Here is a 22,756-nt window from a genome sequence, read left to right as displayed (position 1 = left end):
ATGCCAGGCCATCACACCACCATTATAATAGCACCTCCTCAGCTCACACTGATGGCTGTATGTAGGATCCCTTACAACCAGCTGAAAAGAGGAAAAATCCTGTATTTGGTTGGTGTAAAGTTGTCTCAGTTTGTGACCTCAAGCTGAGAATGGATGGCAGTTACAATACAGCCTGAATTAGGGGTGGCCTTGAGAAACAGTGGTGAAAGATCTCAGTGCGCAGAACTTCAGGAGGTGCACCTGGGCATCCACTTTGTGGACAGACAAGTGCCCCCAAGGTTAGAATATATATGAACTCAGGGGCAATGGTAAAGACTCTGTGGCTAGTAAGGGCCTGGAAGAAGAAATTTAGGAAGATTAGGGACAAGGATTGTGGGATAGAAGCACAAGGATGGATAGGTGTATAGGTGCATCACCACAAAGTATGAAGATCTTTTTTTAAGTAGGCTTCACACCCAACGTGGGGCTTGAAATCATGACTCCAAGATCACGATCAAGATCAGTGCTTTACTGACTGAGTCACCCAGGCCACTAGTATGAAGATCTTTGTATCACATGTTGACACCCACCAGAAAGCATCCACCATGGAAGAGGCACTAAATAACTAAGAAAAGCAAAATTCACTTGGCCAGATGACTTCAGCTAGTCTCTGTCATCAGCCACCCAGTGCTGGCACTAAGGACACGTGAATAAAGAGGTTACAGCAGCAGAGACAGAGGCTAGTATGAGTAATAGCATAGGCTCCCACTTACAAAAACTAATTTTAGCTACTGTTGCTATTGAATATACCCCCAATATGATAACAACTATCCAGGAGACTAATCGGCAATATAGTGGCAAGTTGACTACATTGAACCCCTTCCATTCTGGAGGAGCCATGATTCATCCTAACAGGAATTAACATATATTCTGGATGCTGTTTACTTTCCCTGCCTGCAAGATCTTAACCAGCACCATTGTCTGAGGTCTTTTTGAATATTTCATTCACCAGCACAAGTGATCTTACATAACATCATGTCAGATCAGGGACCCAACTCACTGAAGTGGAGGTTCAGGAATGAGTCCATAATCACAGGGTTTGCTCATCTAGTCATATACGGGACCACCCAGAAGCTACTTCCCTGATAGGGCATCAGAATGGCCCTTTTGAAGCACCAGCTTGGAGGCAATACTTTATGAGGATGGGGTTCATCTTCCAGGATACCATGTACATCTTGAATCAAAGACTTTCATATGGTGCCGTGTCCCCACTCAGAAGAATTCATGGACCCAGGAACCAAGGGGTAGAATCAGGAGGGACCTACTACCATCACTCTCAGTGGGCACCTGTGGAATTTGAGCTTCCAACTCTCACAACTCTGGACTCTGCAGGGTTAGAGATATTTGTCCCCGAGGGGGAATCTTCCACCAGAGGATACAGCAAGAGTACTATTGATCTATACGCTATAGCTACTACCTGAGCACTTTGGGCACCTTGTTCGCAGGGACCAACAGGCAAGAAGGAGAATCATCATCTTGGCCAGTTTGAATGCTTCTCAGTACTCTCTTGCTCGATTTTGACAATAAGGGGACAAGTGCAGCGACCTTGGCCTGAGAAGGCATGGTGGTCAGGGGCTCATATCCTCAGGTAAGCCACTGAGACCAGAGGAGATGCTAACTGAGGGTGAGGAGAATTTAGGATTGAAAACAATGAAGGAGGCAATGAGTACTAGTTGTGGCCCCTGGACAGGAACAGTAATTGGGGCTGTAGTTCGTCCCACTAATGCTCATCTTCTAAGTTTCCATCAGGAATTCTGGAGGAGCTCTCCTGAAACTGGCCTGTGGAGAAGAAAAAAGACAGTGAGGTGTTTTCCAAAATAGACTGGAGTGTTGTCTTCTAGGGTTGACTGTGGCAAATCCACCCTCCCTTCCCCCACCCATTTCTTCCTTCCTTTTCTCTTTGGACAAACATTTCTATTAACACTCACTAAACCTCCACAAACATGAACCAGATAATAAAAACCATGGGTCTTACCACCAACGCGGCTCATAAATTAGTGGGAAAAACAGACACCCAAACATGTATACAGAAATTGCGCTAATATAAATGTTATAGTGTTCACGTTTTGGTAGTACTTGACCTCCATGTAAATATGGAACTCCTCCACACTCCCCCTGAAACCCCCCAGGGAGCATCTCATGTGTGCTCATGAGCAGGTCTGGTCAGTTATCGCAGACTTTGGCAGTTTTCTGCCTTTACCTCTCTTCTGGCTCTGCTCTTCCAGAAATCATCCTGATCCATGGGTATTGCCCTTCTGCTGGCACAGATGCTGCTGATTCACTGGAGCCTGGGAGGTGACAAAGCTGTCCTGTGGTGTGGGGCTGGGGAATGTTCTCCCTCCTTTTCTGTTTTGCTTTCTCATGGGGGGAGGGCATGAAGGAGGTTAATTTGTGTACCATTTTTTAAACATTGTATTTAGTCCCTTTCAGTTTTTACTTAAAGTACTCTTCACTTTTCCTTACACTTCCACAGAACTCAGATATGAGTCCAGTGGGGGACCAGACTGGGAGGCAAATGCAGTGATAAATGGAATACTGCATTGTCCTTCCCACATATAGATTCACTGGGGGCATCCAATGGCCCGAGTCTACTCATGGGCACAGACATTGTCTCAGTGGTTGCAACGTATGTTCAAGCTGAGTCCTTGTTCGCAGAACCAGGAGGATGAAGAAGAGGGAAGGATTCATTTATCCTGGAAGATCAGGGAAGACCTTACAGAAGAAATGTCACTTGAGCTGAGTGTTAAAGGTGGAGTAGAGGTGGGGAAGAGGCAGAGCAAACACTGAGCACAGGCCCCTTAGAATATTTGTTGACTCAGTGTTCTTGCCCAGGGAACTTACATTCCCATGGAAGCAGATCAACAATAAACAAATGAACAAAAATGTGCATCCTGTTAGGTGGTGACAAATGCCAAACAGAAAAATCAAACATGAGGGAAGGAGGCTATTTTATCTAGAGTGGCCAAGGCTGGCCTTTCTGGAAATGTAGCTTTTGGGCACAGACCTCAGAGAAGTGATGAAAAGAGCCTTCTGGATCCCCAGGAAAGAGATTTCAGGCAGAAGGAACAACCAAAGTGCAAAGCCCTGAGATGAGAGCCTCTTGGTGAATTCAAGAGCAGCAAGGCCTATGTCTGGGGCACGGTGATAGAACAGGGTTTTGAGCAGAGGACACAATCAGTTTGCTATTTGGAGAAGAGACTTCAGGAGGCAAGGGGATAAACAGAAAGAACAGTTAGGAGGCTCCTGAATGATCCAGGTGATAGAAATAGGGACGGTGTAGTGGTAGAGGAATAAATAAAGAGGTGTTGGTAGAAGTTGTTGGATTCTAGGCATCATCTGAAGGTAGAGCCAAAGGGATGTATTAGTTAGACTTCACCAGGATGGAAAGGTTGTTGATAAATTGGGAATTGAGACCATTTCTGAACATATGACTCCCCTGCTTAAAAGTGTCATGGTAAAGTTCAGACCTTTTCAGTAAGTCATTGATTGGTTTGTTGGATTCATCCAACAAATACTGACTGAATGCTTACTCTGAGCCAGACACTGTTGAAGACACAATAATTAAAAAAAGGTAGGACATACAGTCAGATGGATGAGACAGACAAGTAACCAGGTCATTACAACCCATGTGACAATTGCCAATAAAGGGGAAAATAGGGGCACATGGGAGAGGTATCCAATTCAGAGTTGGTGGGGGGAGGAGTTTCCAAGCTGAAATTTCAAGAATGAATAGGTATTAAACAGTTAAAGGAGTAAAGGGAGAGTGAGGAAGAAGAGTGGGGAGGCAGAGGGGGTAGGGCATGGAGGATAGTTCTTTATGGCCATGGGGGATGAGAGGGAGGGGAAAGACAAGGCTCAAGAGAAAGGGAAGGATGAGCTCACAAAGGGCTCATAAGTTATATTAAGGGGTTTGCATTTTATCCTAAAAGCCAATGGGGAGTCACTGAAGTATATTCAACAAGGGAGTAATATCACCAATTTACCTTTTTGAAAGAGTCTTTTGGTTGCAATGGGAGATGGATTGGAGGGTGGAGAAGACTAGAAGGTGGGAGAACAGTGAGAAGGCAACTGTAACCATCCAAACACGGAGAGGAATAGAAAAGAGTCCTAGATGGATTTGGGAGCTATGTGGGAGTGGAATCACTAGAACTTAATGACTGATAGGGTAAGTGGATAAAGGGGAGAAAGGAGTCAAGTATGGTCCCTAGGTTTCTTGCTTGAGCAGTTGGGTGGAGGTGGAAAGCATGTGCTGAAAAGGGGAGTACAGGAGAATCAAATCTGGAGGGGGATGTTGTCAATTGTGTACATGTGGGTTTGAGATGTTGAGGGACATCCTGTGGAGATGTCCAAGTAGATTGGTGGATATGTGGATCCAAAGGTCAGGAGAGATTTGGCACCAACAGCACTGAAGCCAGGACGTGGGTGGGGTGCCCAGGGACAGGTAGAGGAGAAGAGGAGAGGAAGAGGATAAGGCCAGGGAAGGGGAGAAGGCCAGGGTCGGCCCCAATTCCCCAAATTCAAGGCTTTCCCCAACTACTGTTCCAGTTGTATCTCCAGCCATCCTGCCTCCTTTTACAGCCAGCACACAAAGTTCTGCCCCTGTCCTTGAGTCTTCACCTCACGTTCCTTCCTGGTTTTTGCCCACACGGTTCTTTCCTCCAGAACCTAGCTCAAACATCATCACTTCGGTGAATCCCTCTTTCCGTAATAAGAAATTCGTATGTTTCCTTCAGAGTCTGGTGAGGTCAACTTCTTATGCATCCTTTTATTATATTCCCCTGACCTGGAAAATGTGTTTAGCACGTTACCGGTGGAGCGTTGACATGCGTGAATAAAAAAGCAAACAAAAAAATAACTGGGCGGGGGAGGGGGGACTTCATCCAGAGGGCTAGCAGCCAGGAGACTGACGTCATCAGCTCAGGGTGAAAGTTCACTTTCAGAACGTTGCCCACTGTGGGGCTGAGAGGCATTCTGGGCCACCACTGTCGCTGGTAGTTCACCAGCTCCGCCAGCCATTCAGCCGCTGCACTTCACCCGAGCCTCACCTTTGCCCTACTTCCAAGCCCAGTCCCTAACTTTCCGCCATCCCCGTTGGTTGCGCGACTGCCCAATGGGCAGACAGAAACCGTGAGCTCTCGCTCTTCCCTTGAGCCGTTTCCGCTCTCGTTAGCGCGTCTCGCGAGCGTTACAGTAACTCGCAGAGGCGGCGCTCCTTGGTTAGGCTACCGGAGGCCGTGAGACTGACGGTGCTTCTAGGCGGACGGGAATAGAGACCATGTTCCGAGCGGCGGCTCCAGGGCAGCTCCGGCGGGCGGTGAGTCCTGGAGGGAAAGGCAGAGCCCGATGACGGCCCATCCTCAGTGTACTGCCCCTGTGAGTGCCTTGGCGAAGGTCATAGTCTTCCACAGACCTGACCAGCCTTAACGCAGGCAGGCCCAGCACGGTCTGTGCCTCAGGCCCGAAGTTCTAGCGCCTGCCCTTGACTCCTTCCCGGTGGACCGCGGGGTGGCCGAGGTCAGAGGTCAGGGTGACCCAGAGTATGAAGCCGCGCTTCTGTTTCCCAGCCCCTCTTGAACCTTCCGGATTTACTCCGCATTCTGCCAGGCCGCCAGGTTCTCCAGTTTGGCGGGAGTGGGCAGCTGCGTCCCGGGAATCTTTACCTGAGGAAGGAAAATGTCGCTGCTGGGATGGCCTCTTGGAAAGAGTTTAAAACCTGAATTCACCTGGAAGCCAACATTTCTGGAAGAATTAAAACATTTTCTCTGGGCGCGTAGGGGCTGCTGGAATCCACTCACAGCCAAGCGCTGGGGGGCTCCGGGGTTAAGGGCGGTGTTTTAAGAACTTGCTCTGCTCTCTGATTTATGGGGCAGTGCTGAGTTTAGGGGATTGTAGTGTAAAGTCAGTCATCCAGTTTCACAGCTTTAAGCCAGTTTTATAAGGTAGGCGTCTTTTTATACAGTAGATTGTTGGTTAAATAGCCAGGGAACTATTGGTAATGGTAAGTTTTTGGTGCTTTCCTTAGTGACAAATCAAGAGTTCACCACATTTTTCTCTTCTCCCGTGAGAAACACTGACAGAAAATATATTTTTGTCTTTATGCTATGGGGACAACCGTATTTGGAGGTTGACTGATTACAAGACAAGTAACAATTTATATTGTGGGTTCTGTAAGTTTTCTAAGTTACAGTTAGGTTAAGTGAAAAACAAGATTGCTAAATTGGGTCAGAAACGTTATGGACGTTTTTTACTTTTTCTATAGTTTGTTTTATGCATGGATATTTTCACATCCACCACTGGGATTTTTCTCCCTGAGACATAGTTGGCAATATTCCTAGATGTCTGTAGGCTCTTTTCTTGTGTATTCTTTGTTTCATTAAAAAAAAAAAGAAAAGAAAGAAAAGAACAAGAAAAGAAAAGAAAAATCCTGCATGCCCCTCTACTCTGTGAAAAAGTTCAAATCCCCATCCTTCAGGTTGCTGTTCAGTTTTCTCCCAGGAGATTTTTTTTTTTTCCTCAGAAGATCTAGACATAAACAAGTTACAGTTGTGAATTTGGGAAAACTCCAGGTATCAGAGCCAGACTGGCAGAAAAATAGCTATGCAGTAATTAGAAGGTAGTTTTGTGGACAAGTTAGGAGTCTGGCATAAGTGAAATAATTTTAGTGGGGGCAATTTAGGACTCAGATGTTTTGTAGATCTCATGGAAAAAAATGGAATGATTAGCTTAAGTGATTCTTCTTGTCAACACAGTTTGCCAGTGTGCATACTTGGTACTTCCAAATCTTTATTGTGGTTTGCCGAAGAGTTTGACCTTGACTTATTTTGAGAATTTGAAGTCAAGCTAAATAGAGTAGTTGCTCTAAAGTCATAAGAATGCTTCAGAGTTGAATTTCAAGAATCTAAGGAAGTGGTGGGAACACTTCTAAAATGGATCCATACATACACATACATATTTAACTTTTTAAATTTTGAAATAATTTAAGACTTAGAGGAAAGTTATAAGAATAGTGCACATAATTCTCAAAATCCTTTCAGTTTCACCAGCATTAACAGTTTGACATATTTGCTTTATCTCTTTTTCTATATACTTACTATTATTTTTCTGGACTACTTGAGAATATGTTGCAGATATTACCACTTATTCCCAAGTAAGTCAGTGTGTATTTTCTAAAAACAAGGAGGCTCACCTTTCATTTCCATGGTAAAATTGGCAACGTCAGGCAGTTTTAACAACGATAAAATACTGTTGTCTAATCTGCAGACATGCAAACACTGCCAATTGTCATATTAATATCATTTTTAACAGTTTTTCTGGCAATTTGGTCTAGGGTCCTTGAGAATCATGCCTTACATTTAGTTTTCTTGTATCTTTAGTCTTTGTTAGAAAAGCTCCTCAGCCTTTCTTTGGCTTTGATGGCATTGACATTTTTGAAGAGTACAGGCCTTTTTTGTTGTTGTTGTTGACTGTCTCTATTTAGGTTTGTCTGGTGTTTCCTCATGATTAGATTTTGGCAGGAGTATCACAGAAGTGATACTGTGTTTTCAGTGCATCTTGTCAGGCGGCTCATAATGTTAATTTATCTCATTATTGGTGACGTTGACTTTAATTACTTGCATAAAGTGTTGTTCACCAGGTTTTTCCACTCTCAAGTTACTACTTCTCCCTTTGTGATTTTTAACAATTTGTTAAAATTAGATACGTTGAGATTATGTGAGTCTCCTGTTTCTCATCACCTGTTGATGTTGAGATATTACTATGATGTAAAATGGTAATTTTTCTAATTCCATGATTCCTTCTACATTTATTATATTCTGTTATAAGGAAGAATATTTTCTTCTTGCTTATTTTTGTATTTATCATGGATCCTTTATTTAGTAGGTTATAATCCATTACTACTCTTACATTTTTTGATGCTTTTAAGTTGTTTTGTATTTCTAAAGTGGGAGTACCTTCATGGGACTTCTGTTTATTTATGCTCTGTTTACTTACAATGTCATAAAGTCAGATAGCTTTTGTGAAATCTGTACTCTTGGAATTAAAAAAAAAATAGTTCTGTAGCCAACCATGAGTTATTTTGGAAGATATGTTTCCACAAAACTCTATTTTTACTAATAAAGTTAATCTATTAAAAGATTATCTTAAACTGTTAACAATGTGTATAAAGCTAACTATACCCTTAAAAATGATTAATATGATAAATGTTATGTTTTTTTACTGCAATTAAAATTTTTTTAATGTTTATTTATTTTGAGAGAGAGGTGGGGAGGGACAGAGAGGGAGGGACAAAGAATGAAACTTCAAGCAGGCTCTACACTCAGTGTGGAGCCTGATATGGGGTGCAATCCCATGACCATGGGATCATGACCTAAGCCTAAATCAAGAGCTGAAAGCTTAACCAACTGAGCCACCCAGATGACCCTGTTTGTTACTGGAATTAAAAAAAGGGGGGGGGGGATGCCTTAAACTGTTAGAATGTAAGTCAAATGACTTGCATTTGGTATTCAAGTTCTCTTTCCAGTGTTGACCTGATTTGTGCCCTTGAGCAAATTCCTTCATCTTTGGGGGGCTCCTCAATGTCATCTGTTTAATGAAGGTGGTATTTTACATCTGCAATAAGGAGCTTAGAGAACACATTAAGAGGGAAATAGGTAGGGGAAAAAAAGAGGGTTAGGCATTTGCAATTAACATTCTTGCAAGGAAGTTAATCTGAATTATGAGTATTATTTTATATTCATTTGCATTTGAAATTGATTTGTTGACTAATAAGATACCAGAGAAATACTTTATGTGGAGAGTGAAGCAACACTTCTCAAGGTCAATTGAGTGTCCTGTTTTTGTATTCATTACTAGATGGAAGGCATAACAATCATGATTCAAAAGCTATGAAACTGGTATGAAGGAACATGACATTTTTCAGAGTCCATGGCCTAGCATTGACAAATGAGATTGAACTCTATAATTTGCATGCAAATTTTAATTTCTTTTGAAAGAAGAAAGAGAGCCAATTTTGATGGAGTTCTAAAAGATTTATTGTATAAGGTGAATTCCATAAATTTATGCTGCTTGCCAATGTGTCTACCAAGGGTCTTGTCTGTTTTAAAAGTGAAGTAAATTGAGTGTGTTTTTAATATTATAATCAATGTCATATGACATTTCTAGTCATGATTAAAAGCTATCATATTTTATTACTAAAGAGGTTAAAGTAAGTTATTTAAGTACAGCAATGTAATATACATTTTATTATTACAAAATGTATGTTAAAATAGGGATAGTTGACTTTAATTATATATTATTTATCTTTTGCATTAGAACTTGTAAAGATTGTATAGATTATTCATGCCTTTTTAAAAATTTATTTTTTTTTAACGTTTATTTATTTTTGAGACAGAGAGAGACAGAGCATGAATGGGGGAGGGTCAGAGAGAGAGAAGGAAACACAGAATCTGAAACAGGTTCCAGGCTCTGCGCTGTCAGCACAGAGCCCGACGCGGGGCCCGAACTCACAGATCACGAGATCACGCCTTGAGCCGAAGTTGGACACGTAACCGACTGAGCCACCCAGGCGCCCCTCATGCCTTTTTATTTTTGAGTTAAGAAGTAAAAAGACCCTCACATTCCCCTTCCCCTTCCTCATATCCCACTTAGTTCGCAAAGATAGTGGGGGGGGGGGGGGTAGTAGGCTAAGTTATTATTTAAAAACTTTTTTTTTTTACATTTATTTATTTTTGAGAGACAGACTGAGACAAAGTGAGAGTGGGGGAGGGACAGAGAGAGACGGAGACACAGGATCAGAAACAGGCTCCAGGCTCTGAGCTGTCAGCACAGAGCCTGATGCGGGGCTTGAACCCACAGACCGTGATATCATGACCTGAGCCGAAGTCGGACGCTCAACCGACTGAGCCACCCAGGTGCCCCTAGGCTAAATTATTCTTACTACTTTAGGTTTTGAGTGGGTTTGTAAGGGAGTTAGATTCTACCTTTTTTTTCTTCTAAGACTTGTGGTAGTTTACTACATGAACATAGAGTTTGTCTATGTTCAGCAGGAACTCTTAAGCAGTAAATCTCCTTGGTTGCTCCTAAAAGACTGAAAAAATCAAAAGCAGTGTCATAATTGTTAAGGTTGAATAAGAGAAGGACCAAAATATTTCCATTGGACTTACTCGTAACGAGGTTGTCAGTGACTTTGAAGAGATTGGATTCAGTGTTGTGGTGGAAATGAAAGTCGGTTTGCTGCGAGTAAAGGAGACAGAGAGATGAGGCAGTAGTTGGTGCTTACAGATATCATTTTCAAGAAGTTTGTCTCTGAAAGGGTGGAACCCTTTTAAGCCCTGCCCTAAAAAATTGTACTCTCTCATAAAGGCCAGTCAACTCTATGAGGGTATGTAGTTGGTATACAGAAGAAAACTCACATTTTATTACTTAAACTAATTTTAGTCAGTAATCTTGGTAAGTTTTCTAAGAGCATGATGGGTAGTGATTTAACAAGTTTATATACTGTTCTTGGTAGGTACACATGTAAGTTCTTAGGTAATTAAGTTACCAGTGAGATACAAAGAGTTGCTTTTTAGTTTTTTTATCATTTTGGGGAAACTTCATTTAGTCACTAAACATTCATTGAATATCTGCTGTGTGCCAGGCACAAAGGTGGGTACTAAATTCACAGTGGAGAACAAGACAGACCTAATTCTTGCCCACATGGTATGAATAGATAAGGGAAGAAAGACATTGAACACATTATTTTAAGTATAATCATTGTAACAGAAAGTTGTATAGGGTATTTGGGGAACAAAATGGCAGGATTAATCTAGTTGGGGGGCTGGAGAAATTCTGAAAGGATATCTGAAATTACTTTGTAAACTGAGGTGCTTTACAGTTGTTTTTGAGTGATGAATTAATAGTAAGAGGAAAAGATTTTCTTTAGACAAAAAACGTCATTTTTGAGTTTTGTCTATCTTAGATCACTTATTTAGTATTTTAATTCTGTTCATATTGTATGTGTTCTTATTAGATATCTTGGTTTTTAATATGGATTGTTTCCAGGCTTGAACTAGAAACAGAAACAGAAACTAGAAACAGTTTGATCGTTCAAAACAAAACAAAATTGAAAGTCCATGTGAATTTTGTCTAAGGTAAGGTGGAACATGCTGAAGGAACCCTGGAAATTAAGAAAAAATAGTCTGGAGTAATGACACCTCATGAAAAGGAGTATCTGTAGCACCCTGGCTTCAATTCTGTATGACCGTGAAGGGCCTGCATAGCTTCAGGCCTCCTTGTGAGATCAACTGAGATCTTTGTTGTGACTGCATCACAGTGTTTCGGTTTAGCTTCTTCCACTGCTCAGTCCTGTTTCCTTGATGTCTCATAGATAGATGTTGTTTCCAGGAGTACCCCCCGGAAAACTTCTTCCACATTTACACACACAGAAGGAAGATATGATTGTAAGGTGGCAACAAGCATCTAAAGCATCCACTGTATGCAGTGAATTAACTTACTCACCTATGTATCTAGAATGGTCCTAACTGTCTGTGTTCATTCTTGGGAGAATTAAGACAACAGTCATTTAGATTTTCTCTGGCTCAGATGAGCAACTTTGGAGAAAGGCTGATCTAGAGTCTTAAAATTGATTTCTATAGCTCAGTGTATACACTAGAAGTGTTTAAAGGATGTTTTTAAAGCAACAGAAGATTTAAAAAAAATAGACTTATTTGGAAAAAAAAGACTATATGGGGGAGCAGTTTTAGACTCACAGCAAAATTGAGGAGAAACTACAGAAAGTTCCTATATATGACTCCCCACCCATCCCTACCCCCTCCCTAGCCTCTCACTATTAACATCCTACACCAGAGTGGTACTTTTGTTCCAATTGATTCTATACATTCATTTGACAAATGTACAGTGGCATGTATACATCATTATAGTATTGTAAAGAATGGTTTCAATGCCCTAAAATCTACTGTGCTCTGCTTATTTCCCTCTTACCTCCCTGCCCCCACCCCCTGGCAACTACTGATCTTTTCACTGTCTCCATAGCTTTGCCTTTCCAGCATGTCATCTGAGTGAAACTGTATAGTATATAGCCTTTTTTTGGCCTGATCGCACCTTTTTTTTTTTTTTTAAGTGCTGAATATTCTGTTTTCTGGATGAATTACAGTTTATCCATTCACCTACTGAAGGACATTTTGGTTGCTGTCAAGTTTTGGCAATTATGAATAAAGCTGCTATAGACATCCATGTTTAGGTTTTTGTGTGTAAGTAATTTTTTAGCTCATTTGGGTAAATACTAAGGAGTGTGACTGTTGGACTGTATGACAAGAATATATTAGTTTTGTGAAAAACTGCCATATTCCAAAGTGGCTGTACAATTTTTAATTTCTCCCAGAGTTCCTGTTGCTCCACATCCTCACCAGCATTTGGTATTGTCAGCGTTTTGGATTTTTGCTATTCTAATTTTTTTTTTAATGTTTATTTTTGAGAGAGAGAAAGAGAGCCAGATCACGATCAGGGAAGGGGCAGAGAGAGAGAGGGAGAAACAGAATCTGAAGCAGACTCCAGGCTTTGAGCTGTCAGCATCGAATTTGACTTGGGGCCCGAACGCATGAACCGTGAGATCATGACCTGAGCTGAAGTCGGATGCCCAACTTGACTGAGCCACCCAGGCACCCCTGGATTTTCATTATTCTAATACTATATGCAGTAGTATCTCATTTTTGTTTTAATTTGCAATTCCCTAGTGAGACATGATGTTGAACATCTTTATATGTGCTTATTTACCATCTATATATCTTCTTGGTGAGGTGTTCAGATATTTTACCCATGTATAAAAACCAATTTGTTTCTTATTGTTGAATTTTTAATTTTTTTTTTTTTTCAACATTTATTTATTTTTGGGACAGAGAGAGACAGAGCATGAACGGGGGAGGGACAGAGAGAGAGGGAGACACAGAATCGGAAACAGGCTCCAGGCTCTGAGCCATCAGCCCAGAGCCTGACGCGGGGCTCGAACTCACTGGCCGTGAGATCGTGACCTGGCTGAAGTCGGACGCTTAACCGACTGCGCCACCCAGGCGCCCCTTATTGTTGAATTTTTAAGAGCTCTTTGTGTTCTTTTAGATATCTTTTTATCAGATATGTCATTTGCAAATATTTTTCTCCCAGTCTTTGGGTTGTCATCTCATTCTTTTGCTGAAGAGGAGTTTTTGTTTTAAGAGACAGGGAGAACATGAGTAGGGGAGGGACAGAGGGAGAGGGAGAGAGAAAATCTTAAGCAGGCTTCAAGTCTAGCACAGACCCCATGCAGGGATTGATCTCACAACAGTGAGATCATGACCTGACCAGAAATCAAGAGTCAGATGCTTAACTGACTAAGCCACCCAGGTGCCCTGATGAAGAGGTTTTTAAAATCAATGTTCAGTTCATTTATTGGATATTTCCTTTGTGCTAGATACTGAAGTAGAAGCTAGGGTTATAGTGATAAGAAAATCAGACATGGCCCCTGTACTCAAAATCAAGTGGGGAAGACAAAATAATCTAGTTAGTATAATCAAGTGTGATAAGTGCTATAAGGGAGGCAATTCAGTGTACTGTGTTGGTGCTAACAAAGTTAACTAGTCCAAGGAGAACCAAAGAAAGCTTTTGTGTATAGCTAACATTCATTGAGCATTTATTATGTTCCAGCCACTATTCCAAATAATTCAATCCTCACAACAACTCTGTGAGGTTATTATTATTATCATCTCCATTTTATGATCAGGCAATTGAGACACAGAGAAGTTATGGTGGAGGTGGAATTCAAACCCAGGCAGGGTGGCTCCAGAGCCTGTATGTTTACCACTGCTCTGTACTAAGGCTTCTTGGAAGGATTGGCATTTAAGCAGAAAACTTAAGGATGATTGGAAGCTAACCAGGTAAGAAGGGAAGAGGTCCTCTAGGTAGAGGGAACAATGTGAGGGAAGGCTGGAGGTCAGAGAGAGCAGGCAAGTTCAAGTATCTGAAAATAAGGTATAAACGGAGAGAGGATATATGGCTAGAGAGGTAGATCACACCATAAAATAAATGCCTGATAAGCCAACAGAGAGTCTAGTTTACCATATCCTAAGGAGACAGGAAGCAATTAATGTGTTTTAAGCAGAGGAATAACAGGCTAGATTTATGTCATGGAAAGCTCACTGAGAGGAATGGATTGAAGGGGAGAAAGTTAGGTTGGGAGATGGTTGGGGTGATATAGGAGAGGGATAATGGCCTGCACTAACTAGGTGGTGGCACCGATGATGGAGAAGTGAATAGATTTAGGAGATACTGTATTTAGAAGGCAGAATTGTTATGATTGGCAGTTGATTGGATGTGAGGGTTGAGAAAAAACTCAGATCTGAGTTTCAGATCATGGTTTGTGTAGCTTGTTAGAGAGTGGTGCATCCCCTGAAGAACTCTGGAGAAGGAGTATGGTGAGAGGCTAGAATATCAGGGGAAAGATGAGTTAAGATTTGAATTGCTGAGTTGGAGAGTGATGAGACAGACACGTTAAGCAGTTGGATATGCAGATGTAGCCTAATTGTAGGTCTGGCGCTTAGCAAGGTTTGTTATCTCTTTCTCCCTCCTTCCCCCAATATATATGTGATTCATGTACAGGTGGTAAATTATAAATTAAGCCATGGAAATGAGAGTGGAATAGTCCATAATTTCAAATAATGGTGAGAGAACAAGTCAGGTAAAGCCTGAAGCATATCTGTTGGTAATTTTAGTGAGGACATAAACCAGAATGCATGTAGTTGAGGCATGAATGGGAGCTGAGGGATTAGAGAATTGGAGTGGAAGGTGGGGCTAGTGGGTTTTTAATTTTGGGCTTGTTTAAAATTGGGAGAGCCTCAAACATGTTACATGTTGATGGGAAGGAGCCCTGGAAAATGAAAGAGGTTTGAGACATGACTGAGAGGAGATTATAGAAAAAGCCTTTGACTAGATTTGAGAGGACAGAATCTAAAGCCCAGATAAAGATACCAGATCTAGGACCTGTAGCAGCTTCTATTTTGACAGGGCAGGGGCGGGAATTTTTGTTGGATATCAGGAAAGTGCAGCAGGTCCCCTCTGATGGCTTCAGTTTTCATTGTGAATAAGGAAGTGAGGTGCTTTCCTGAGAGTAGGGAGCAGACTTGGCAGTTGAGAACATCAGAGGGGAATCTTTGAAATGGTTGTATGGAGAGTGAGAGTGCCAACATGGATATCATAGTAACATTGTCAGGCAGTTTTGAGCGCCCAGATAAGGTTAATGACCCAGAATTTATCGTGACTGCAGTGTGCATTAAGTAATTATAATTTCAGTGTTTTGAAGAGATTGAGATTCCTTTTTTGGCTGTTACCTAATTAAATATTTCGGTAGTTTATCTTTAATGTTTAAGGACTTGGTTTCTTTTCCCCCATAAAAAATAGGGCCCTTTGGGGCACCTGGGTGGCTCAGTTGGTTAGGCAACCGACTTCAACTCAGGTCATGATCTCACAGTTCGTGAGTTCCAACCCCACACGGGACTCCGTGCTGACAACTCAGAGCCTGGAGCCTACTTCAGATTCTGTGTCTTCCCTCTCTCTACCCCTCCCCTGCTCATGCTCTGTGTCTCTCTGTCTCTCAATAATAAATAAACGTTAAAAAAGTTAAAAAAAAAATAGGGCCCTAAGTATGCAGATGCAATGGATCTGCAGATCCAAGATAATAAAATGTAACTTTTGTTTAAAAACCTTTTTGGTAATGGACCTGTACCTTTTGAATCTTTAGTGGTATCTATCCAACTCTTCTATATAAAATTGGATTTTAGGGCTATGGAATTTTTAGAGCTGGAAAAGAGGGCTTTGACATCATTTGTTTCTTTTTGATCAGTGCTGTTTTTAAAAAAGCAGGGAAGTATTTGCTAAGTGAAATCTTATAGGAATGACCCATATACATGTTTCCCCTGTTATGCAGAATAGAGCTTTCCTGTGAAACCTTTCATAAGCTGAAATGGTATAAAGTGAAGAAGCAATTGCCATTAATTTATACAGAAAAATTTTTAAGCATTTTCAGACCCCAAAAATAATCTCTCTTAGGCTTAAAAAAAATTTTTTTAATGTTTATTTATTTTTGAGACAGAGAGAGACAGACAGAGCTCGAGTAGGGGAGGGGCAGAGAGAGGGAGACACAGAATCCGAGGTAGGTTCCAGGCTCTGAGCTGTCAGCACAGAGCCCAAAGCAGGGCTTGAGCCCATGATCGTGACCTGAGCCGAAGTCAGATGCTTAACTGACTGAGCCACCCAGGCGCCCCATCTCTTAGGCTTTTCTGATACCATAGGACACATCTTGCTAATGGATGCACAGAGTGAGTTGAGACAAATCACAGATGCTCACACAGTTCAAAGCTATGGTGGCTTGATGCTGAGTGTATATCCAGGGAAGGAGCTTTATGGTTCCATTCTTGCTGCTTTGGGATGTGTGATGCTTTGGGTTACAGCTTGCTGCAAAACCAATGCTGAAGGCTATTTTTGCTTGTCACCTTTTTTTCATAAAAGTGAAAATCCTCTTTGGATTTCTTTTGGTTAGTGGAAACAGGAAGATGTTTTATAAAAGTGAAGCGGTATAATGTGAACTTTTGAAAAGTGGGGAGTACCTATATAAGACAGCTTAAAATGATGGTACTTTGATGTGAGCTGGTAATTAAAAATTCAGATTCTGGAGTCTGACTACTTGCACTTTTAAGCTGGCTTTGTTTTCTTAGTTATGTAGCCACTAAGCTTCATTTTCCTTGTCTGTAAAGTCAGGGTAATACAGTACCTACATCAGAGTTAGGTGTTTTAAGTAAGATATACAGTTGACCCTTGAACAATATGGGTTTGAACCACACTGGTCTACTTGTATGTGAAAATTTTTGATAAATAACTGTATAGTACTGTAAGTGTATTTTCTTTTCTAATGATTTTCTTAATATTTTCTTTAGCTTTAGTGTAAGAATACAGTGTGTAATACATATAACATACCAAATATGGGTTAACCGTTAACGTAATTGGGGAGGCTCTGGTCCAACAGTAGGCTGTTAGTTTTGGGGGAGTCAAAAGTTACATGTAGATCTTTGACTGCACCAGGGTCAGTGCCCTAACCCCTATGTTGTTCAAGGGTCAACTCTATATATTTTGGTTTAGTTAATTTGGTTAAAGCAAAGCCGAGGAGCCATTCTGGGAACCCTGCTTGCCTAGTTCTCACTTCATCCTATGTGGTGGTTCCTGAGATGCCTCCCTGGAACTCTTAGCTTCTTTATATGGAGTGTAGTTTGAAACCTTCTGATCTAGTTCATCTCCCTCAATTTGCATGTGAAGAAACTGGGCTCTAGATTGAGGCATATCATTTTATTTTTATTTTTTAAACAATCTGATTTTTTAAGTCTATTTATTTTAAGAAAGAGAGAGTGAGTAGGGAAGGAGCAGAGAGGGGGAAAGAGAATCCCTAGCAGGCTCCACACTGTGGGGCTCGATCTCACAAACCAGGAGATTATGACCTGAGCTGAAATCAAGAGTCAGACACTTAACCAAATGAGCCCCCTAGGCACCCTACAGCGTAACATATTAAAGGCTACAGGCCAATTTCTCCTGCTAAACACAACTATTATTGCTGCATTAAGCCATATAACCATGTTTAGGTGCTGTAGGTTTTCTTTACATGGTATCTGAGGAATAGAAGGTAGAACACTGAGTTAGAAGGAAGCTTAGTATTAAAAAAAATAATAAGGAGTCAATTGATAATGTAACATAGAGTGTTGGGGCTCTGGGTGGCTCAGTCAGTTGAGTGTCTGACTCGATTTTGGCTCAGATCATGATTGTGGGATTGAGCCCCATGTTGGGCTCAACACTGAGCATGGAGCCTGCTTAAGATTCTCTTTGTCTCCCCTGCTTTCTCTCTCTCTCTCTCTCTCTCTCTCTCTCTCTCTCTCTCTCTCTTAAAAAAAAAAAGTAATATAGAGTGCCTTTGTGATGTATATAGTACTTAGTAAAGATTGATAAGGCAAATAAATGAACTGAGTGTGTTCTTACATATATTCTTTTGTTGTTGTTTACTCTTATAATTTTGAATAGTCTTTTAAAATTTTTTTTATTTTTGAGAGAGAGAGAGAGAGAGAGAGACAGAGTCTGAGCAGGGGAGGAGCAGAGAGAGGGAGACACAGAATCCGAAGCAGGTTCAGGCTTTGAGCTATCAGCACAGAGCCCGATGCGGGGCTTGAACTCATGGATCGCGAGATCATGACCTGAGCTGAAGTCAGATGCTTAACTGACTGAGCCACTCAGCCGCCCTTGAATAGTCTTTTTAAAAGAATATACTGTGTCCCCCTAGGAGTTCTAAAAAGCTTGAGGATTCCTTGGGAGGATGGCCTACTTTATCTTATGATAGGACTATAATTTATAGCAATTATGGGCCTTCTGCCACCAAATCTTGGATTTATTCTTCAAATGGTGATGGAAATCTCATAATTTTTATAGTAAATGATGTGTGAAACATAATCAAAAATATGGTGTCTGATATATATTGGTAATAAGTAGCTTGTTACTGGCAATTCTTGTGAAATGTGATTTAAATCATAAATTATGCCATTGAGTTCTAATTAGAGTTCTTTGCAAGATACTGTGCTCTTCTGATTAAAAAAGAAAAAGTACTATATATTTCTACAGATGTGTATTAAAAAACAAAAACAAAAAACATTGTAGCAGACTCTTTGAATAGGCCTGGTATTTGCCTTCTAAGAACTTTCATTCCCTCCCAAGAATTGTGAACTGTTGTGAATTGCCACAACTTTCTGGAGAACAGTTTGTGCCAGTATTAAAAGCCTTAAAAGTATGCCTATCTCTTGATCTAACACTTCTAGGAATTTGTCATAAGAAAAGAATCATAAGATCTGCATAAATATTTCTAACCTTAACTTTAACCACTTCCTATAAGAAGGCAATTTTTTTTATCGTTATACAAGCAGGTACTCGATCTGGCAACAACAAAAGTCTCATTTTCCCTCCTTTACTTGCTTCCATTGAGTGAAAAAAAAAAAGGAGGGAAAAAAAAAACCAAGAAATGCCATCCATGATACATAATGCAGTGATTTCTTCCTCTGTCATGTCCCTAGAGTCTCTGGTCCCCAGCTCTGGGATTGGTTCATCAAGGATAGAGGGGGTTAGAGGACTGAGGAGAAGGTTGAGGATGAACTGGTAAAGGTAGAAAGCTTAGGGGAGGAAGGGTCCCTGTTGGAAAGTTGCACAGAATCTGGCTTAGTCTTCTATGCAAGCAGAGAAGCTAAAGTCTGGCCAGGTTCTTTTTTTTTTTTTTTTTTTTTTTTTTTAAATTTTTTAAATGTTTTTATTTGTTTTTGAGAGAGAGACAGACAGAGCATGAGCAGGGGAGGATCAGAGAGAGGGAGACACAGAATCTGAAGCAGACTCCAGGCTCTGAACTGTCAGCACAGAGCCTGATGTGGGGCTTGAACCCACCGACCACGAGATCATGACCTGAGCCGAAGTCAGATGCTTCACTGACTGAACGACCCAGGCACCCCATGTCTGGCCAGATTCTGATCAGAAGAGTCTTTCCAGACTCAAACAAACTCTCATTTGTTGAGGATGAGTGCAAAGATTTAGCTATGAGGATGGTCTTCCCTGCATTTTTAAAAAAATGTGTTATTTTATTTATTTATTTATTTATTTATTTATTTATTTATTTATTTATTTATTTATTTATTTAAAGTAATCTCTGCACCCAACGTAGAATTCAAACTTACAGGCCTGAGATCAAGAGTGGCACACTCCATTGAGTAAGCCAGCCAGGTGCCCCTGCATTGTTTTTACAGATTACAGAACTGGTTAAACTGGTATGCTCATATACTTAACACCAATAAAAAGGAAAAGTATTAAAATATAGCAATAGGTATTTATAGTATAGTAAATGAAAACATAAGTATTTTCCAAATTTAATTGTGTAATGAGCATTGTAAGTCCTATGCCTCCCTGCCTTTCATTCATACCCTCCTGTGTAAATTTCCAGCTCTGGTTGTAAATTTTATACCATGCTTCCTTCACTCCAACTCCATATCAAAGATTATTGCTGAATTAAGCCATATAACCATGCCATTTGATTTTCAGTGCCCATTTTTCTCATTTCTCATTGCAATTTTTCACAAGGATAATTCCACAGTTTTCTTATTTTCTTAGACTTTGTCACACCTGTGGTACCCTTCCTTATGTTTTCACAAGACAGGAACACCTGAGCTTGTTCCTTTCTTACCCTTGATTCTGTGCGTCATGATCTGCAACCTCCAGCAGTTTGGATCTCTTCATTAACTGAAAAACTGTCTAATAATTGTATGTAACAGGTTTTATTTCCCTTAAAATCTTTGAGCACAGTGAGCATTCTTATTCATTTTTGTGTTCCTGATGTTTGAAATTATTCCAGATGACCATGAGCTTGGTTTCTTGATAGTCCACAGTAGATATAAGTGGATACTGGTTGGTTCCAAGATGCTGTCTGCAAGCTTCTTTTTTGAATTCAGAAGCATGTTCAAGCAGTTGAAACTTGAGCCAAATTACTGTGTAGCATTTAAAGACATTACATTATTATTTGGGTATTGAATGCATTTTACGTGAAGCAATAGAAATCAACTTTAGTAAGTGTTCTAACCCATTATTTCTAGATATACTGTATCTTTAGGAGTTTGCTGCAAGTGAGTGTAATTGGCAGTAGTTTGATTCCTGGTTTGATAATTAATCGGTACAACTTAAGAATTTTAAATTTAGATGTATTTAGCAGTTTCTCATTGAACATACAGTATTGAGAAACATATATTAATGGGAAAGTTGTTTTGAAATAATTAAATTTTTCTAATAGTAGAATACAAATGCATTTTCTGTTTTAATTAAGAATATTAGTAATAGAATGATAGACACAAATAGCTTAATTTTTGCCATTGAGCAAGTATTTTATGAATATATAGAACTGAGTGTTGTGTACAGTTTTCTTTGAGGCACACATACTTAATAATTAGAGTTTTGAAGACCCTGTTTACATTACAATATTCTTTTTCACCTTTTTTTTCCTTTTAGGCCTCTTTGTTACGATTTCAGAGTACCCTGGTAATAGCCGAGCATGCAAATGATACTCTAGCACCCGTTACATTAAATACCATCACTGCAGCCACACGTCTTGGAGGTGAAGTGTCTTGCTTAGTAGCTGGAACCAAATGTGACAAGGTGAGAAATTTTTAAGGTCAACCATAGCAAATATAATCTCCATCAAGAGACAGGGAAAGATGGCAACAGAGAATTATGCTGAAGACTGTAACCCAAACTGGGCTCTAATCCTCATTAAATGGCCAATGTCACAATCATTACTACGTGTGAAAAAGGAACTAAAAGGTTTGCTCACTAAGCATTTTGTCTTTTGAAATGAGGTAAAATACTTGATTTAGTTCTCCTGGCACCATCATATGCCATCAGGTACCAAGTAGAATGATAATATTTGAGTCCCCTTAGAGGTTAATAGCCGATCTCTTTTTTGTATTGATGAATATACTAGCTAATTGCTTTTAATTCCTGAAAGTAGGAAATCTGGACAAAGTATCATAGGTGTTAATTTTTAATTGGTATAAGAATTCAGATGGAACTACTATGCTTTTCAAACTGTAGCTCTGACTAAAAGATGTTCTTAGTTTTTGTTGTTGTTGAAATAAGATAATAGCTTTGTAAACTAACCCCTGGAAAGGTACTGTAACAGGGTTTGCAGGCTCTGTACCACTGGGCAGCTGTGTAGTTGAAATCATGCTTCACTTCAGTTGAGCCACCAATTCACTCCCATCCTGTATAGAAGTTACCAAGTATGCAGTTGGGGACTTGGACCTCAGAGGAAGAAATCTGGAAAAAGCATGTTTCTTTTTAGAGGATTTAATTTATTTTTTTATTAAATGACATTGATGAAGAGCATGTAATATAGTGCAGGCTCAGAATACTACTGTCACTTTTGTCTAATTTCTTACATGAAATTAGTATCTTGAAAGAATGTATTCTTGCAGGTTTAGGGTTAAGTTGTGTGGATTACTTTGCCTAAATCCTGCTAACAACTGTTGAATCTTATTTATTTGATAGTGACCACAATGTATGATAAAATGGCTAAGCTGTCTTTTTTGGTTGCCCTGTATTCATTCATTCATTCATTCACTCGTTTATTTTTTTTATAGAGAGCGCAAACTGGGGAGAGGGACAGGGAGAGGGGAAAGAATCCTAAGCAGGCTCCACGCTCAGTGCAGACCCCGGAGCCCGATGCAGGGCTCAATCCCATGACCCTGGGATCATGACCTGCACTGAAATCATGAGTTGGATGCTCAACTGACTGAGCCACTCAGACACCCCACCCTGCTTTTATATATACAAGTTCTGGGTTTGATTCTTTGGCTGTGATTTTAAATAATTATTCTAATATTATTTTTTAAATATTAGAAATGCTATTTTATTTGTACTATTTTGAGAAAAAGAAATAATCTTCTCTTTAGTTACATTCTTATTGTTTTGTCACATTCTAATCTGAAAGAAAAATAATCAGTATCTGCATAAAGAGACTCCATTAACGGCTAGGCAGATTTCAGTTTTTTGTAACTATCTATCAAAAGCAGCAAGTGATTCTTCTGTGTAGTGCCAGAAGTTTTTGCTGGTAAAAAAGATAATTTTGATAGTACAAGAT

The 22,756-nt window shown here is 40.2% G+C and overlaps 1 protein-coding gene and 1 long non-coding RNA gene across 4 annotated transcripts in view; one reads left to right on the top strand and one right to left on the bottom strand.

Moving 5' to 3' along the window:
• Positions 1-1,326: 1,326 nt before the first annotated feature.
• Positions 1,327-4,609, bottom strand: LOC131518140 (uncharacterized). The gene is made up of 3 exons (XR_009264940.1): positions 4,023-4,609; positions 2,240-2,327; positions 1,327-1,818 (listed from the first exon to the last, which is right to left on the bottom strand). It is a non-coding gene; the product is annotated as an uncharacterized LOC131518140 (long non-coding RNA).
• Positions 4,610-5,197: 588 nt separating this feature from the next.
• The window catches only part of ETFA (electron transfer flavoprotein subunit alpha), an 83,004-nt gene continuing 65,445 nt past the window's right edge, over positions 5,198-22,756 (top strand). For 2 of the 3 annotated variants that reach the window (XM_058736952.1, XM_058736950.1), the window contains exons 1-2: positions 5,198-5,353; positions 21,127-21,273. In XM_058736952.1, the coding sequence (XP_058592935.1) occupies positions 5,315-5,353; positions 21,127-21,273 (186 nt within the window). In that variant the 5' untranslated portion in view covers positions 5,198-5,314. Of the gene's footprint in view, positions 5,413-21,126; positions 21,274-22,756 lie in introns of all 3 variants that reach the window. The other variant, XM_058736951.1, reaches the window with a different exon arrangement.

This window comes from Neofelis nebulosa, chromosome 7 (genome assembly GCF_028018385.1).
Source record: "Neofelis nebulosa isolate mNeoNeb1 chromosome 7, mNeoNeb1.pri, whole genome shotgun sequence".
NCBI lineage: Eukaryota > Metazoa > Chordata > Mammalia > Carnivora > Felidae > Neofelis > Neofelis nebulosa.
Note: the sequence above shows the minus strand (reverse complement) of the source record. Positions and strands in the feature narration are given on the sequence as shown.